This window comes from Myotis nattereri (assembly GCF_964212035.1).
Source record: "Myotis nattereri genome assembly, chromosome: 1".
Taxonomy (NCBI): Eukaryota; Metazoa; Chordata; class Mammalia; order Chiroptera; family Vespertilionidae; genus Myotis; species Myotis nattereri.
The window spans coordinates 46,833,086-46,852,777 of record NC_138075.1 but is presented as its reverse complement, the minus strand read 5'-3'; the positions used below and the strand labels follow the sequence as shown (position 1 = coordinate 46,852,777).

The 19,692-nt window shown below is 50.1% G+C and overlaps 1 protein-coding gene across 1 annotated transcript; it reads right to left on the bottom strand.

Moving 5' to 3' along the window:
• Nucleotides 1–12,886: 12,886 nt before the first annotated feature.
• Nucleotides 12,887–19,373, bottom strand: LOC308512869 (protein SON-like). The gene is given in 2 exon segments (XM_081082550.1): nucleotides 12,887–16,205; nucleotides 16,208–19,373. Coding segments are annotated over 2 exon segments (5,457 nt in total). The 5' UTR covers nucleotides 18,606–19,373; the 3' UTR covers nucleotides 12,887–13,146.
• Between the last annotated feature and the right edge of the window lie 319 nt (nucleotides 19,374–19,692).

Below are 19,692 nucleotides of genomic sequence, written 5' to 3'. Positions count from 1 at the left end.
CCTGGGTCCCTCCCTGCAGGGCTGCCTTGCACCCATCTTCTTCCTCCACTCACCAGGGTCACAGCTCCTGCCAGGCGGCCCTTTCTGTACAGCCGCTCAGTCCCCAGGTGCAGGAGAGGTGAGAGCTCACTGTCACTAGCCTCCCACTCTCCATACACTAGCCTTCCACTCTTTGTAGATAGTTTCTTTCCTCAATTCTCCCAATTTAAGATGCTTTCTTCTTCCTGCCCAAATACATGCCCCGTCCCCTCTGGCCCTGGTCTCTCTGGGCATCTGTCACTGAGTGGTTCGTTTGGGCACAGCAAAGAATACTGCAACATGTCAGGGCCTTGGCCTGATTGTACAGTGATGGGAAACCAGAGGAATGTCTTACCAGAAGGGGTGGTGCCTCAGTGACCGGAAGCCAGGGACTTGCCTCCCAAGCCACTTGAATGTGAGGGGAACAAAGTGACCTTTAGAAGCTCTCGGAGGAGTGGCTAGGAATGGAAACAGAACCAGATGCATGCGCTCCAGGCTGCACAGCTTCTGCTGCCCCCTCCCAAGTGGGAGACCAGGCAGGTCTGCAGGCCCCACCTCTAGGTAGGACCTGGTTCTCTGGCCAGACCTGGCCTTTACCAGGCTTAACCAGACATCCTGCTGGGTACTCAGGGAGAGCCCTGGATACCCTCACTCCAGGCCCAGCCCTGCCACCCATCTGCTGGGTGATTTGGGGCTAGCTGCCTTACCTCTCTGTGCCCAACTTTGCACCTTTCATTGAAGACAGTAGCTCTCCTCTGATGCATACATTTGCTGTGCGGACAGGTGAGGGGACGGTGTGCAGGCCCATGGAGAGGGGAGCTAAGATGCTCCAGCTTCTAGCTCAGACTTTCTGGATTCCAAACCAGCTCTAGCGCTCCTAATCATGTGACCTTTGGTCACTGCTAACATCAGGTGGCATCTGTCAGTGAGGGCTGTCGAAGCGAGAGAGAGAGAGCACACAGAAAGAGCTTAGGATGGTGCCCAGCCCACAGCAAGTGTCAATAAACCAGAAAGCCCTCTACTCTCAGGGGAGGACCGTGGCTAAACTTGGCAGTAGCAGTTGTTCTGGCTTCAGATGGAGAAGGCAATTAATGACTACGTGATTGGGAGCCCCAAAGAGTGGCTTTGGCCTTAAAATTATCTCCTACTGCCTGGCTGGTGTGGCTCAGTGGTTGAGACTCGACCTATGAACCAGGAGGTCACTGTTCGATTCCTGATCAGGGCACATGCCCAGTTGTGGGCTTGTTCCCCAGTAGGAGGTGTGCAGGAGGCAGCCGATCAGTGATTCTCTCTCATCATTGATGTTTTGATCTCTCTCTCCCTCTCCCTTCCTCTCCCCCTATTCCTCCTGGTAGGCATCGTCTCCAGAATTTAATTTCTTGACCCTGCACTGTCTTAGGGATATAGGGCAGGTAAGGCCCAGGGGTAGGCATGTGAGTCCTTTCACCAGATACTGAGAAGGCCCAGCCCCTATAAATGAAGGCCCTGCACCCCCAGGGAGCTCAAAATGCTTCTCTCAGCTTCAGAAACAGTGACCTACCTTGAACCCTGAAAATAGCTCTGATTGCCACTAAGCCATCCCCTTGGCCACATTCCCCCCATGGCCTGGGGTTGGGGTGCACAGAGCAAAGCTCCCCATCACGGAGACGAGTAGTGGCTTCCTTGACCTGCAGCACCAGCCCTCTTCTCAGAGCTCAGCCTGGCCCACCACAGAGAGTGGTCACTGCTTCTGGCCCACTCAGGGATGGTGACCCACGCTTGTCTCTGCCCAGCCCTGTTGCCATCAAAGGGGCCACATGCTCCCCAGAGGAGCACATCACACTTCACACATGGACTGAGAACCTGCCCCTTCCCTGGGCACTGGGGGGCCTTGTACAGATTAACTCCAGGGCCTTCCCTGCAGCTGCCCGGACCTCTTGCTCACTCCAGTCCCAGCAGTGTGGCCCCTCCAGGCTCTGAAGGACTAGGCCAGTGGTCGGCAAACTCATTAGTCAACAGAGCCAAATATCAACAGTAAGACTGACATTTCTTTTGAGAGCCAAATTTTTTAAACTTAAACTATATAGGTAGGTACATTGTTATTAACTTAATTAGGGTACTCCTAAGGCTTAGGAAGAGCCACACTCAAGGGGCCAAAGAGCCGCATGTGGCTCGCGAGCCGCAGTTTGCCGACCACGGAACTAGGCTGCCTTTGTCCCCTGAAATCACCCCACGGATAGTGTCATCCCAAGTACCCAGAGCTTCCCTTAATACTTTCTGGCGAATCCTTCACTTGGCAATTCGGTGAGACCTCTTTGGAAGCCTTTCCGTGTGGGCCACCCCTCAGAGGGCTTACTTTCATGGGTTGCCTCTCCTGCCTCCCTCCCCTCCCTTTGTTCCTCTTCATTCAGCAAACACTTCTGAGCACCTCCTCTAACCACAAGCTGGGGAAAGGGGATGCAGAGAGACAAACCAGGTGCAATCCCTGCCCCCCAGGGCTTCCCAATGGAATGAAGGAGGCAGCCCCTTGGCAGTTACAGGCCCACGTGACAATTCCTTGATGAGATAACACCCCTCAGTGAGAACCAGGACTTCCAGCCTCCTGAGTCAACGTGCCTCATCCTGCTTTGCCATCTTAGGCCTTTCTCTAGGTTCCAGGGGTGACAGGATGCACTCTTTGCCCCACTTGGGGGCTGCCTTAACTCCTGTCCTCTCACTGCATCCATCAGGGGGCTTTGGTTGTCAGCAAAGTTAAGAACAGGATTCTACTGGAAGGACTTTGGGAGCTGCAGGCACCTGGGAAGGTGAGTGCACTGGCCAGGAAAGGACAGGAGCCCAGCAGCTACAAGGTCCACAGCAGCAGGAACTGTGAGGCCGCAGCCAGAGTGAGTGCGCTCGAGATCCCAGGGCTACATGTCAGAGTCGGCCTGGCCCTGCGTGGGTGACATGTGCCCACCCCTCCCCACGGGGAGACAGGGCACTTTGACTGACAACACACCGAGATGGCCCACGATGGCAAGGAAGGTAATTCCTCCACGTTCACCAGGCGTCACTTAAGAATAAGGAGAAATAGCCCCTAAGGGGGGGGGGCGGGGGAGGGGGAGGGAGAAAATAGCAGTGACCACCACGGTCTCCCTTTTGCCACCTCTGTGTTCAGTCCGTTCCTCCCTGGCTACAGCGTCAAGTCCAAACGCTCAGGTCCAGACTCCACCTCCCCGCACAGTGAGGAGCTCCCCACCCCCCCCTTGTCCCAGGTGGCCTCGTGCCTGAGCGACGGCAGTCTGGATGTCCTTCCTCTACTTCTCCATGCAAAGAACTCCTGCCCACCCTGCAAGGCCCAGCTCAGTGTGGCAGCCCGAGGCTGACCTCTCAGCCTGGCTCAGGCTCCTGTAGTGTGGAGTCTCCTGTCTGCCCGGAGGCCTCCTTCATGCGCCAGAACTTATGGCTTATGAACTGTCGAGCCCATGGCAGGGTCCCTGAGGGCCTCCCCGCTCCATCCCCTCCTGTGCCCAGCACGGGGCCTGCTGAGGTTCATGGAATTGTGCGGCTGCTGAGGGTTTTCAGACTCTGTGACGCAGCCATGCCTTGGGACCCTGGGTCCCCAGCCCCTGGCTTCCGTCCTTCCATCTTAAACTGGCACCCTGTTAATGTCTCTGCTAAGCCTGTAAACATTTTCTTAATGACAAAAAAAAAAATAAAATAAAATCATAGGTTAAAAATCTTGAGCAATAAAACAGCAGATGACGCTGTGTGGGCAACTTCCCAGAGGACATGGAACACACGTCCCCTGAGTGAGTGGCCTTATAAGGACAGGTTCAGGAGGAGAGTGGGCAGGAGGCAGGCCACCCGCCAGGAGGGGGGTGTGGGGTGGGGACAGTGCCCCACCGCTGTCCTGGGAGTGGAGCCAGCAGGGGTGCGAGCTAGGACACAGTTCCACAGGGGAAGCTAGCAAAGCGCCACCTCCACAGGCCCTCGTTGGGCCGAAGCCTGCTGTCCTCCTCACGGCCATCGTCACCAGCACAGGCACTGCCCTGCTCCCAGCCAGCTGCCCAGCCTCGCACTGGGAACCTCCACCCCAGGACAGGCCACTTCTCATTCTTCTTCCCGCCTTGCCCACTCCTGGGCCCAACTGGGATGCAGGAAAGGCCTGCTGGGTGGAAGAATGAGTAAGCGAATGCTTCTTCAGCGGTAGCTTTGGCTCATCGGCTGGGCGGTAGCACCTGGAACACGGGCGCAGCATCTTCACAGAGGGACCAGTGCAGGCCTGGGCGCACAGTAGCAACTTAATAAAGGATTTGGTGGCTAAATGGGCTGTGACTTTGAGTAGAGCCAAGCAATCAGTTCTTGCCCCACTCAGGGTCGCACTTGTCCCCAACATGAAGGCATGAACGGTCCCAAACTCCTCCAGAGAATGCCTGTCCCCTTGAGGACAGTGTGTGTGTGAGGGAGAGGGAGGGAGAGAGAGAGAGATAGAGATGAGAGAGAGAGAGCTAGTTTCTGGAAGAGTCCTGGTTGTCAAAGTGTTCCTCTGACCCTGAGGAACAAAGCATATCTGGGAACAAAGCGCTGGCCCTTAGGATGTGAGGGTGAGGGGAGGCGAACACAGGAGGTCCCTGTGCGGAGGGAAGGGCTCTGGAAGCCTTCCCGACCGCTCACTAGCTCACTAGAAAAGGCTTTCCGAGCTCCCCAAACACCGCCTGGCAGCCAGTCTTACCTGGAGACAGCCGTGGATGGTCAGATGAGAGGAAGAGCTGGAGGGCCACGCCTTCCCTTCGCCAGCTTTTCCTAGGCCTAAAACCCCATCATTTATCAGCCATGCGGTTCCTGAGTTAAGCAAGCCCTCTCCCTAAATCCTCTTAAAAAGCAAACAGTGCTCCCCGCAGGGGCCCACAAAAGAATTCTCTAGTCACCAGAAAAGACAGGACAGGGCAGGTAGCGGTCAGACTGGGGAGAAGGACTGGGAGGAAGGGAAGAAGGAAGGGGCCTGAGAGGGGGAAGGGTCTGGGAAGAGGAAGCTCCTGGCTTCTCCACTTGATCTTGGGAGGCCAACTGTGACCTGAGGGTACACTCTGCCCCCCTCCACCATCCTCAGAGTGGAAGGGTCAGGGCTGAGGGGAGGCTCTGGCAGCCGGGCAGCTGGCCCTTCTTCTGGTGCCGGGAGAATGTTGTCAGCTACAGGAGACGGACTCAAGTTGAAGCAAGAGCCGGAGAGGCTCCTAGCGGAGGGGAGACAGGATTGGAGCCAGCTGTGTCAGCTTGAGCCTAGGGAGCGTCCAGCCTTGCCTGGGACCCTGACCCCTGGGTAAGGCCGACTCCACAGTCGTTCTGCTCTAAAATAGAAATGTCCTTTGTATATCAACATCCTCTAGATGACGGCCTGAAATTCCACCGTTAGTCACATATTATTTTGGGTTAAGCATTGCCCCTCTGTGGAAGGCTGAAGAATGGTCCCCCAAAGATGTTCATGTCCTCATCCCTGGAATTATGTTACCTTACATGGTAAAAGGGAGTTTGCAGATATGATTAGAGATTTTGTGTGGGAGATTATCCTAGATTATCAAGGTGGACCCAACTTAATTACAAAGGTCCTTACAACAAGGAGGCATAAGGATCAACTAACAGAAGGCAATGTGCACATTTCCCTGGGAAGGGAACACACAGAAAAGGAGATTTCAGCCTGAAATAGTTTATGAGTTTATAGTGTCAGCCCAGGTCTGACTTCAGAGTCTATGCATTTAATTCACACTATTCTACCTCCTAAAAATATTTCCTCACCCTCTTCCTCATCAGTCAGGAGACCTTCTTCAACCTGCTGGCACTGGGCCTCTGAGGGATACAGGAGAGGAGACAGAGCATAAGGGGACAGAAGTGAGACCAAGAATCAAGGTAGAACTTGCTTCATTCTGCATTCTTGGGCCACGCCTTGATTCAGCACCTGGAGCCTAGATTCTACCATACTCCTGGCCTCCTCTCCAAGGGTTATATGGATGGATGGATGGATGGATGGATGGATGGATAGATAGATAGATAGATATAATAATTTTGTTAATTCTCACTGGAAGGTATTTTTTCCATTGATTTTTAGAGAGAGCAAAAGAGTAGAAGGGAGGGCGGGAATGAGGGAGGAAGAGGAGCAGAGAGAGAGAAAGAGAGAGGGAAACATTGATGTCAGATACATTGATTGGTTGCCTCCTGCACTCGCCCAGATGGAACCTGCAACCCAGGTTTGTGCCCTTGACTGGGAATCAAACTTTCCACCCTTCGGTGCATGGCCCAACATTCTAACCACTGAGAAACACCAGCCAGGGCACCAAGGGTTATCTTGTCTAAATCCTGGCTTCGGGGAGCGGAATGTGTCATTTACTGCTATTTCAAGGAGCCACCAATGCAGTCACCTGACCCTTAGAATTAGCTGTAGAGATTGTCCTTCACCAAGGTGGTACACCCAGAATCTCTGCTCCAGCCACCTTCCTACCCAGTAAAGGTTATGTCCTCCCAGCTTCGCTGCTTGCCTTCCCTGGGATTGCCCTGTGTCGGTGGGTCTCCAGGGGTATAGGCTTTGGTGCTTTCCCTGGTGGGCAGACCCCGGGGGATGTGGGCACAACAAGTCCCACATTTATTGCCAACAGTCTTAGTCCAAGTACTCCATAAGTAGTACATGGTATTTCTGTAACACTAGGGGGTCTTATCTTACTGATTCATTCCCTTCCTTAGTCCTGTTAATTCCTAACTCCAGGGAAACATCCCTACCTGGGGAAACAACCTTTCTCGGGGAGGTGGTCCTGGTTAAAACAAATAGCACTAAGAGGGGGAGTAAACATATGCCATTTACACCAGGTCCCTTGAAACATAAGCTGTGCAGATGTTTCTTCCCTGCAGTGACTGTGTCAAGCAGCAAGGGTGGACTGGCTTCTGGCAAATTCCCCCATTTTTATTTTTTAAATGATAGTGTGTATAAATCAGCGGCCACCTCTCGGATTGGGTTGTTTAAGACTCAGAAGAAGACTGACAAGCAATGATAGCGAGCATAGCTATAAACATAGTGGATGGAGTGCACATGGAGCCTTGCTCCTGTAGAAGGTTGCTGGCCTCTTCAGTCAAGGATTTTAGCTGTCCTCAAGTCGGTGGTTTGGTTGTCCTCATTGATCTGGCTAGTGGGTGGCGTCGCTGGCGACGGGCTTCCCAAAGCATCAGTGCATTGAAGGGCTGCATCAAATGGTCCATCAGGGCTGGGCTTGATGGTGGTGTTGGTGTCCGGGGAGGAGTAAGCTGTGCCCTCTGGGTCGGCTGATATGGAAGATACCGGGGAGGAGGAGGAGGTGGCAGAGATGGAGGGTAGTAGAGAGAAAAAGAAGAGAAAGAAAAAGAACTACAGGCATGGGAGTGTTTAGAAAAAAGAGTGAGAAGAAAGGGAAGAAGGCAACATCCTGACACAGCCCTTTCCTTCAGCTTCCCCTTTCCCTGTGGTCCAAGGTAGAAATGGGAAACAAGTCCTGTTGCAGTGAGAGGGCAGCTGCTGTCAGCCAGTCTCTGTCTTTACCTGGGTCCCGAACTGAGCTGGGCCAAGTCTCTTTCTGTTATCTGGGTCCCGATCTGAGCTGGGCATGGGAAGCGGGAAGCAACCATGGGGGCAGGAGACCTCCCTCAGAAGGGGCAAATATTCAAGCCCCTGCATAGTTAGGCGGGTGAGGATCTGTGCCACACCTCTGTTGACCCCCAAGTTCTCTCCTGCTGGCCTCTCTGCGATTGTGCCTATCTTAGGTTGTTCCTCCCTGAGGAATCTTACCCGTTTTTGGCTAACCAGGGCCAAGCAGGGTGATGTGAGGTTCAGTTCTGTCTCCTTGGTAGCCTATGCCCCTGTGGCCTCCATGCCCAGCACCTGCCTTAGGCTCCCCTTGCCTGCTGGCGGGGCCCTGGCTCTGGTCACATATCTTGGGGAACCCAGGTTTCTTCTCCAGAGAGGGCCCAGCTCACACCATTGGGCGAGAGACAGATCCATGGTACCAGCCACCATGGCCTCAGCAAGAACAGAGAACTCAGGCAACAGCTGTGGGCAATTGGATTGTGAGAAGAGGGATCCTCTTGACACAAGGGCAAGAGGGGCCAATACAGGACAAAGGAGGAGTGGCCTGTCAGCATGTAGTTCCGGGACAGGGCTTTCTCAGCCCAGGATGTCAGGGTCTTGGCACAAGACAACTCCACGTATGGGCATATACCATGTTACAGTTAAGCCCCCCTTGTAAAATCTCTTAACCTCTGAATGTCCCTCTCAGGCATGTTGGCAGTTACTGGGGAAATGGAACCAACTATGGTCGAGGGTAGTCTGGGAAACAAGGCAAGTTTATAATAGCTAGGGCAACAGGGCAAGTTGATATTAGTAGTTGGGGCAACGGGGCAAGTTGATATTAGTAGCTGGAGCAACTGGGCAAGTTGATTAATGAATACCTTGGTAACGGGGCAGTATTGATTAATGTAGCCTTGGTAACTTTGTGTCTGTATCCCAGGTAACTTTGTGTGTGTTTAGCCAACCGTTGTATGGTTTTTGGGAATAAAAGGCTGGCCCAGAACCAGGGTCGGCGCTGTCGTGGGAAAACATGCCTACGGAAGCCGCTGGCCAGCTTTTCAATAAATCCTCACTTGCTGCTTAAGACCTAATTGGAGTTGGTGGTCTTACTCTCGCGAACATTGGTTCATAACAACCAGACACACCCAGTCACGACTGAAAAGGGAGGTGCCCTTCCTGGGACAGTAGGTTAGGGAGATTCTAGAAAAGGCTGTGTTCAGGAGAGAAGGAGAAAGGCCAAAGAACCAGCAAAAAAGTAGTCAGATTAAAAAGAAAAAAAGAAAAGGAAAGGAGAGATGTGGGGCAGATCTGGGACATAAGGACAGACAAAAAGGAGGCATGTGTGATCTTCCAATTGACAGGTGGTTGCAGCTCAGGGCTGCATATCTGCTGCAGACGGGCACTGGTCAGGTGTGCTAGGGTGAGGCGGAGATGGGGAGCGGTGATACATAAGGTCGGACTAGACGGTCTGGAATCCACACAGGTGAGTCTGCGTCCTGTGGAAATATACAAGCATATCCTCTCCCCTGGGTTAAAAGTACATCAGGTTCCTTCCAGGTCCCTGTAAGCAAGTCTCTCCATTTGATGAGGGCTTTAGGTTTAGTTAGATCGGGGTTCCAATGTCTGTACATCGGGGAATTTCCCTCAGAATCTACATTTAGTATATTAATTACAACTAGAGTATGTTGTAGAACATGATGAGGAGAGGACTATTTAAACTCATTTTCTTGTAATTTTTTAATCTGTGTTTTTAAAGTTTGGTGAGCCCTTTCTACTATTGCTTGGCCTTGAGGATTGTAGGGTATTCCTGTAGTGTGTGCGACTCTGAATGTAGAGCATAAGTTTTTAAAAGCTCTAGAGGTGGGGAGAAACCAAGATGGTGGCAGAGGTAAACACCGGAGATTGCTGCCTCACACAACCACTTCAAAAATACAACTAAAAGATGGAACGGACATCATCCAGAACCACAGGAAGGCTGGCTGAGTGGAAATTCTACACCTAGAAGGAAAGAGAAAAGCATACCAAGACTCAGAGGAGGTGCGGTGTGGAAGTAAAATACAAAGGTGCGGAGGTGCATGCGGAGCGGGCTGGCAGCTGAGGTCACGATTGTCTTTTTCAATCGGGAGGGAGTCTCAGGCTCTGAGCTCCAATTCCAGGCGAGTCTCTGGGGACCCAGACTCATACAGGAGAAACGGGACTGTCTGGCATTGGTCGGAACTTGAGGGCAGCTTTCTCTCAGAGGCACTCTCAGCGATTGCTGGTGCCTCTGAGGACAGGACTGAGAGCAGCCATACTGCTCACTCAGCCCGCCCTGTTGATCCCCTGTGACCCCGCCCCGCCCAAGCCCTGCATGGAGGCTTTTGCATATGAAAGGTCCAGCCCCTTGTAATCTGAAAATTACTTAACAAACTGCAGCTGCCCCAAGCCCCAGGGCAACTTGCATTGCTTTACAGCTGGCTTCTGCTGGGTAGCCTCAGGCAGAGGCTAGATTAGCACCTCCTTAGATCCAAGAGCCAGTGTACCCAGTGGTCAGAGTGGGACCATCCAATTACAACTCCCCAGATCCATAAGGGACACACTCAGGGGGCAGACTCAGTGAGCACCAAAGCCCCACTGAAGCAAGTCTTGCCCCATAAGGGTGTCTTCAGCACAGAAGTTCTCCCACCGTAGACACAGCTGATTCTCACAGCCAATTGGCCTGAAGGTCAAATCCTCCCAGTGTTACCTACAACAATCAAGGCTTAACTACAACAAGACTGTGCACAAAGCCCACAAAGGGGTGCACCAAGAGTGTCCACCTCAGGTAATTAGGGAGGCTGAGCCACTGTGCCCTATAGGACACTTAGCACACAAAGCCACTCTATTGACACAGAGAAGCATAAAAAATGTGGAGACCAAGAAACAGGACACAAATGACAGAAATGGAGGAATGCAAACTACTGGATATAGAGTTCAAAACCACACTTTTAAGGTTTTTCAAGAATTTTCTAGAAACCGCCGATAACCTTAATGAGACCCTCAAGAAATCTAATGAGACCCTCGATGTGATAAAGGGCCAACTAGAAATTAAGCATACACTGACTGAAATAAAGAATATTATACAGACTCCCAACAGCAGACCAGAGGATCACAAGAATCAAGTCAAAGATTTGAAATAAGAAGAAGCAAAAAACACCCAACCGGAAAAGCAAAATGAAAAAAGAATCCGAAAATATGAAGATAGCGTAAGGAGCCTCTGGGACAGCTTCAAGCGTACCAACATCAGAATTATAGGGGTGCCAGAAGATGAGAGAGGGCAAGATATTGAAAACCTATTTGAAGAAATAATGACAGAAAACTTCCCCCACCTGGTGAAAGAAATAGACTTACAAGTACAGGAAGTGCAGAGAACCCCAAACAAAAGAAATCCAAAGAGGACCACACCAAGACACATCATAATTAAAATGCCAAGAGCAAAAGATAAAGAGAGAATCTTAAAAGCAGCAAGAGAAAGAAACTCAGTTACCTACAAGGGCGTGCCCATACGATTGTCAGCTGATTTCTCAACAGAAACTTTGCAGGCCAGAAGGGAGTGGCAAGAAATATTCAAAGTGATGAATACCAAGAACCTACAACCAAGATTACTTTATCCAGCAAAGCTATCATTCAGAATTGAAGGTCAGATAAAGAGCTTCACAGATAAGGAAAAGCTAAAGGAGTTCATCACCACCAAATCAGTATTATATGAAATGCTGAAAGGTATCCTTTAAGAAGAGGAAGAAGAAGAAAAAGGTAAAGATACAAATTATGAACAACAAATACACATCTATCAACAAGTGAATCTAAAAATCAAGTGAATAAATAATCTGATGAACAGAATGAACTGGTGATTATAATAGAATCAGGGACATAGAAAGGGAATGGACTGACTCTTCTTGGGGGAGAAAGGGGTGTGGGGGGTGCGGGAAGAGACTGGACAAAAATCGTGCACCTATGGATGAGGACAGTGGGTGGGGAGTGAGGGCGGAGGGTGGGGTGGGAACTGGGAGGAAGGGAGTTATGGAGGGGGGGGAAGAGGAACAAATGTGATAATCTGAACAATAAAGATTTAATTTAAAAAAATACAAAAAAAAAAAAAAAAAAGCTAGTGGTATAGGCAGGCCCATTGTCTGTTTTAAGTGCCCTTGGTATCCCTAGGTAGGAAAAACATTGGAGTAAATGTTGACTTATATCTTTAAGGCTTCTCCTGTACGTGCAAAAGCAAGGATAACATGAGAAAAGGTATCAATACAAACATGCACATAGCAAAGTTTGCCAAAAGATGGGACATGAGTAATATCCATCTGCCATAAGTCACAGGGTCTAAGTCCTCTTGGATTAACTCCAGTAGCAGGGCTAGGAAAATGAGTAGGACAATGGCCGCAGTCACGCACAATACTTCGAGCAGCTTCTGTAGATATGCGATAATATAGAGGGAGAGCAGAAGCATTTTGATGGTGAATGGCAGGAGACCGCCGGGCGTCCTCTAGAGCTGTACAAACTACTGGGCGAGTTAGTAAATCTGCCTGATAATTTCCTTCGCTTAAGGGTCCTGATAGGCAGGAATGAGCTCTAATATGTCCTCTATATAAACCCTTTTCTCGTTTATGAATGTAAGTCTGTAACTGAGTTAACAAAGAGAAAATGGCTGTTCTTCCTTGTGGGAGAGAGGTGGTCACACTCGGCCCCGCCCTGCCCTCCAAAAATACCCAAACGTTTAGACCCAGAAATGGATCAACTAACAAAGCCACCAGGACGAGGGCCCTTGAAGCCAGGGAGCACCAGGGAGGCGCAGCCCTGGAGGCCAGAGAGAAAGGAACCCACTCTCTGTAAACGCTGTCTGCTTCTTTTTTTCGGTGCTGAGATCCGGATGACACAGGAAACTCTTTTTTGTTTGTTTGTTTTTAATACATTTTATTGATTTTTTACAGAGAAGAAGGAAGAATAGAGAGTTAGAAACATCGATGAGAGAGAAACATCAATCAGCTGCCTCCTGCACATCTCCTACTGGGGATGTGCCCGCAACCAAGGTACATGCCCTTGACCGGAATCGAGCCTGGGACCTTTCAGTCCGCAGGCCGATGCTCTATCCACTGAGCCAAACCGGTCAGGGCTAGGAAACTCTTTTGCTGATGTGACCTGGCTTTTTGGAGGCGTGGGCTTTGCTGCAGCAATATTCAGGTTGAAAAAAATGGGTTTGGGTTTACTGAGTTTAAAGGGATGATGATAAAAAGGAGGTTCTTCTTCCTCTTCATCCGAAACATGAGGCTTTTTCACTATTACATCATTATCTTCTTTACTCTGTGCAATCTTTTTGCATTTCTCCGTTAGTTCTTCTATAGTAGCTCCTCCTGACTTTTTAGCAACTTTCTCTTCTATGGTAGGTGGAGGTGCAGGCTTTCGGTTGGCAGTACAGGAACGCCAGCCTTGGCACACATGGCAGCTGCATCAGCTTTGGCTATTTCAAGTAACTGAGCCTTATTCAGGTCTGTCAGGCCTTTAGGCGATGGGCCTCTTTCTGAAGATCGAGACCGCTTACGGCGGAGGGGAGACCTGCTAAACCTTCTTCACAAGGGTGTCCGTGATCGCCTTAACCTGACTGGTGAGATACTGAAGCTTCGTCTTCTTACAACCGACCTTGATCTTCTCCATCGGCTAGAAGTGCGGCTCCGTCGGCTCGGGGTGCGGCTCCGTCGGCTCGGGGTGCGGCTCCGTCGGCTCGGGGAAATGCTAAAGCTCCTTCTCCCCACAGATCTAGATCTTCTTCGACGACTCAGAGTGTGACTCCGACTCCTCCGACTTGGGGTAGGACTCCAAGCTCTCACAGTTTTCCGATTATCCCTGGAGCTTGATCTTTTTCTTTTTCTTTCCCTGGATTTGGATCTGTGCTTTGGAGACCTTTTGCGCTTCTCTTTTGATACAGATCGCCTTCCTCTAGACTTGGATCTTGACCTGCTGCTCCTCCTCCTGCGTCTTGAACGTGACCTTGAACGTGCTTGAGAGTGACGAGACTTGAACTTCGATGATCTCTTCCTTGCTCTAGAACGAGACTCACTGGTACGTTTGCGTGATTTGTGTTTTGAAGACGTGGACCGCTTACTTCGAGATCTTAATGAAGCGTCTCTTTTCTTTTCTTTCTCACCTTTATCCCGGTTCTTATTTTTCTTGCTTTTTTCATGAGTGTCCTTAACTTTCACAAAAATTTCATAATCATCTTTCTCCTCTGAAGATGACTCTGAAGCTCTTTCTGGTATACTCATTACAACTGGACTGGCAGCAGATTTGCCATGTTCAACTTCACTTGCAAGTAAAGGTCCTTCAATAGCAGCTCTGAGGCTTGTAAGACGTTCCGTGTCCTTAGGAAGTAATGGTCTCACTAAATCTGCTTCATTAATAGCTTCAATATTGGCAGGAAATGCAGATTCAGACACTGTCTCTTTAGTAGGGAGTGGTACCTCTTTATCTTCACTACTTTCTTTAGGGCTGAGAGCAACTGCTAATGTCTGGTCACTCTCCTTTATAGGTAATGGTCCTTCTGTATCATTGCTAATAAAGGTATTAGATGGCAAGTCAAGATGAATGTCTTTAGCAGGCAAAGGCCCCTCTATGTCAGCCTCACTACCACCACTGGGGCTAGTGGGAATTACCATGTCATGTTCCGTATCTTGAGTAGTTAAAGATACTTCAACATCATATTTACTAACTGAACTGAGAGCAGATACTGCGGCAAATTCAATACCCTTTCTAGTTACCAATGTATCAGGTTCGACAGCAAGAGGACCAGCACAAGAGAGCGTTCCTCCTGCATCAGCTTCACTAACACTAGGGCAGGTATCCAATACTGTGCATTGTTTAGTCTCATTGATGGCCAACATTTTCTCTTCACCAATTTCACCAACAGCACCAGTGCTGGCAGTGGACATTGTGCTATGTTCCATGTCTTTAGCAATTAAATGATTATTTATATCAAGGTCTCTATTTATACCATGTTCACTTTCATAAGAGTCATTCTTCAGGTGCTCTTCATCATGTGGCTCTTCATCTGAGTGCATGGGAACCTCCTGCATACCAATCTCTGGAGTAAGATCTTGATACGTAGATATTAAATTCATTCCTGTTATAACACCAGACTTCAGCATCACAGAGGCAGGCTCTAAAGCCATCCCAGTCGGTGTTATTTGAGTTTGCTCTGAGACAGTGACGGCAGGCTCTGCCACTGTCACTGTAGATTCTTGGACAACAGGTGGTTCTGAAATAATGTTAGGCTGAACTGATACTGCTGGTTCCAGGACAGGTACAGCAGGCTCCGGGGCAGAAACAACTGGCACAGGAATGGTAACATGCTCTGGCTCAGCCAAGGCCATGGGCTCTGGGACAGCCTCAGGTGATGGCTCCAGTACAGCCATGGCCAGTGGCCCAGGGACAGTCACAGCCAGAGGCTCTGGGACCTCAGCTGAGGGCTCTGGGACAGCCTCAGCTGGGGGCTCTGGGACAGCCACGAAGGGTAGCTCTGAGATGGCCATGGCTGACAGCTCTAGAGCACTCTGTGATGGCTCTGGAATAGTTACTGCAGGCTCCAGGAGGGACACAGATACCTCTGAGGCAATATGTCCTGGAGCTCTCATGGAATCAAAAGTTTCTGCTGTCTCTGACATAATAGAAGGCTCTGATGTTGACATAGTTGGTTCAGCTGACATCATGGTAGTTTCAGATACTATATAAGTCCCTGGTCTCTCTGGAACTTCATGCTCCTCTGCTTCTGCAGCAGACTCTATAGGTGTTGATGTAACTGCAGACTCTGGCTCCAGTGGTGGCTCTGGAACAGTCATGGCAGCCTCTGATGCCAACATTGAAGGCTCTGATGCTGACACTGAATAATCAGCAGGCACCACTGAAAGCTCTGAAATCTCACTTTGACCCACAGGAGGTTCAGGCAGGGATACAGACTCTCCAGGAGGTAATGGTGGCACCTCAGTAGGCCAAGTATTTTCAGCTGTTAATGCTGACTGCTCAGTGGGTAATGCTGTGCCCTCCAGTGGCTCCTCAGGAGGCAATGGTGGTGTCATTGGTGGCTCTTCAGGAGGCAATGGTGGCACCAAATATGCCTCTGTATATCTATCAGTATAAGAATCGGTGTAAGAATCAGCTGCCATAGACATTGAACCATCAGCAGTATAAGATGACATCATAGTTCGGTCAGCTGCAGAATACAATGACATCATAGACCGGTCAGTAGCAGAGTAAGATGACATCATAGACTGGTCAGCCATCATTGATCGGTCAGTCATCATAGAGTGCTCATAAGCTGACATCATGGAGTGCTTGGCCATAGGGGACATCATAGAGCGCTCATAGGCTGACATCATGGAGCGCTCAGCCATAGGGGACATCAAGGTCCGCTCATTAGACATCATAGAGTGTTCATAAGATGACATCATGGAACGTTCTGCAGCATAGGACTTCATCAGAGAACATCTAGACGCCAACATTGGGGGTCTGGGTGCTAACCTATATGGTCTAGGAACGGCCCTATAGGACCTGGGTGCTATCCTGTAAGGTTTAGGTGACATCCTATAGGGATCAGGAGTTAGTCTGTAGGGATCATGGCCTAATCTATAAGGGTCTTGCCTAATCTATAGGCATCATGACCTAGCCTATAAGGGTCATGACCTAACCTGTAGGGATCCTGAGCTAACCGATAAGGATCCTGAGCTAACCTGTAGGGATCAGGGGATTTTGAACTCAGAATAGAAGAACCTTGGGTACCAGATGCTAACATCTGGGCATCCATGGTACCAGACACTAGCATCTGCGCATCCATGGTGCCGGAAGCTAACATTTGAGAGTCCATAGTGCCAGATGCTAACATCTGAGAATCCATAGAGCTAGTTGCTAGCATCTGGGAGTCCATGGAGCTGGTTGCTAACATCTGGGAGTCCATGGAGCTGGACGCTAGCATTTGGGAGCCCATGGTGTTGGACGCTAGCATTTGGGAGTCCATGGTGTTGGACGCTAACATATGGGTCTCCATGGTGTTAGAAGCTAACATATGGGATTCTTGGGCCATCAAGGAATCCAATCCTGTTATAGAAGTCTCCCCGACTAATGTAGTAGGCAGCTCCTGTGCTACCGTATTATAGGATTCCAGCGCTGTCATTGAGGGCACCTCCAGGGACTGCGATACAGTCATCGTTGACAGCTCCATTATCACCACAGACTGAACAGAGATCTCCAGCGCCACAGTTGCTGCAGACAACTCTGGCGCCCCAGGCTGCCCTGGCAACTCCAGAACCCCTGTTGCCAGAGGCTGCCCCAAAAGCTCTAGTGCTCCAGCTGCCCCAGACTGCCCCGCGAACTCCAGTGCCCCAGTTGCCACAGGCTGCCCAGGCAACTCCAGCGCTGTCGTTGCCACTGGCTGCCCTGGCAACTCCAGTACCATTGCTGCCTCAGGCTGCCCCAGCAACATTGTGGCTGTTGTCACCTCAGGCTGCCCAGGATATTCCATCGCTGTCATCCCCACAGTCTGCTCCAACTCTGTCATCGTCGCAGGTTGCTCGGTCAACTCCATTGCTACTGTTACCGCAGGCCACCCTGGCAACTCCTGTGCCTTCACAGGTGGCTCTGGTACCTCCTGTGTTGGCTCCAACCCCATGGATGGTGCTGGAAGCCCTGGCAATTCCTGCGACAACTGAGGCACTGATATCACTGAGGGTCCCGGCAACTCAGACACTGCTGTCGCAGGGGGCCCTAGCAACTCAGGCACTGGGGTAGAAGGGGGCCCTGGCAACTCTGGCACCGGGGTAGCAGAGGGCCCAGGTAACTCCAGCCCTGGAGTCACAGGGGGCCCCTGCAGCTCCGGCATGGAGGTCGCAGGTGGCCCTGGCAACTGCATCGCTGAGGCCACCGACGACTCGGGCAGCTCCAATGCTGTGGGCTTCGGTTGCTCCAGCAACTCCTGTGATCTTGTCATGGATGAATCTGCAGTCTCCGATGGTACTTCTACAGGCTGCTCTGGCAATCTTGGGTCTTCAGTTTCAGAAGACTCGGCAATATCCATTGTTGATGTGCTTGGCTCAGGGTGTGCCTCAATAGGTGACTGTGATGATACCATAAGGGTTTTTGATGGCTCTAGCACTTTTGCTGCTGGAGGCTCCAATATGGTCTTTGATGGCTCTGGAGATGTGCGCTCCAAAGATTTCAGCACAGACTTCATCTGATACTCCATTGACATTGTTACAACTGGCTCAGGTGACTTTAGCACTACTGTTGTAGTAGACACCGGTGCTGTTGAAAAAGAATCCAGAATCTTTGTCATGGGTGGTTCCAGCGTTACTGCCACAGACTGTTCTGATTGCACAGAGATTACTGATGTAGATGCAAGTGACAGTTCTGCAGTATTTGTAGCTGGCTTCAGAGTTTCTAAGGTGTGGGGTTGTGATACCTCCATTGAGACTACAGGAGGTTCTAGCACAACTGCAGGAGTTTCACTGGTCTCAGAGAGCCCAAACGCTCTTACAGGATGCTCCAGCGCCATTGCTGAAGGCTCAGAATCAAACTTCAAAAAGGAATCTGATCCTAAATCCATGTTCTCTTCATGATGTGATTTTGCCTTTGATTCAGATTCTTCTGGCTGCCTTTTATACTTCTTTCCCTTTTCTTTCTTCTTTTTCTTCTTTTTATTTTTGTGTTTTTTATGCTTCTTTGACTTTTTGGTGGGAACTTCATCAGTAGGGTCTGTTTGTACAGAGACACATCTACTTTTTCTGGAGGCCTCCTTCAAGTCTGGCTTACAGCGTAGTTCTGTATCTAAGACCCCGTAAAGTACTTCCTCTATCTTCTGAACTATTTCTTCATTTGGTAGGCTCCTGGCAGAGGCAGCTGCATCACCTGCCTGGTTTCCTTCAGTAGGTGTATTTGTTTCACCATTGAACTGACCTTCACTCCTTCCACTGGAAAGCTCTTGTTGAATTTTCTGGAATTTACTCACCAGGAAAGACCTAAAAATCTGCTCGATGTTGGTCGCCATGGCGTCCGCTCCGTTCTCGTTGGTAGAGCATGAGACTCTTAATCTCAGGGTCGTGGGTTCATGCCCCACATTGGGCACCAGATGTTGGGGTCCAGCCCCAGCAGGTCCAGGGGTACCCAAAGGTGTGGACGGAGTCGGCAAAGAAGGAATGACACGGAGACAGCGTTCAGTTGATCAGCAGTCTAGCCAGGTTCTCCAGCTAGGTTCTGTGTTTATTTCTCCTGTTACATCTGTATTTATACCAGTTGATTTTAATCCTATCCATTCTATTCCAAAGGTTAGGGCGTTTGTTAATCTAGTTCTGTTGAGTTTAATCCTGTCTAGGTTAATCTCTGTGTTCCATTATAAGGGCTATTCCAAGGTCACTGCTCTACTGATAAGCTACAAGGAAGTGACTGAAGGAGATTATCCTACCCAGTAAAGTTTATGTCCTCCCAGCTTCGCTGCTTGCCTTCCCTGGGACTGCCCTGTGTCGGTGGGTCTCTAGGGGTATAGGCTTTGGTGCTTTCCCTGGTGGGCAGACCCCGGGGGATGTGGGCACAACAAGTCCCAAATTTATTGCCAACAGTCTTAGTCCAAGTACTCCATAAGTAGTACATGGTATTTCTGTAACACTAGGGGGTCTTATCTTACTAATTCATTCCCTTCCTTAGTCCTGTTAATTCCTAACTCCAGGGAAACATCCCTACCTGGGGAAACAACCTTTCTCGGGGAGGTGGTCCTGGTTAAAACACATAGCGCTAAGAGGGGGAGCAAACATATGCCATTTACACCAGGTCCCTTGAAACATAAGCTGTGCAGATGTTTCTTCCCTGCAGCGACTGTGTCAAGCAGCAAGGGTGGACCGGCTTCTGGCATTAATTCAAGTTTTAAGGCCAAAAAATATTTTTAATGTGATTTCAAGTTGGCAGGCATTGAGGCTTAGTGGAAAGCACCAGGGGCTGATGGGCCTCGGGAGGCCTGGGTTCTAGTTCCAAAGTTGCTGTTTAGACCTGTGTGGGCCTGCAGAAGCCCTCACTCGCTCCATGCTCAAACAAGGTGTCTGGGTTGAAGCCATGAGAAATGTGGAAGATTTTGCTTGTTGTTT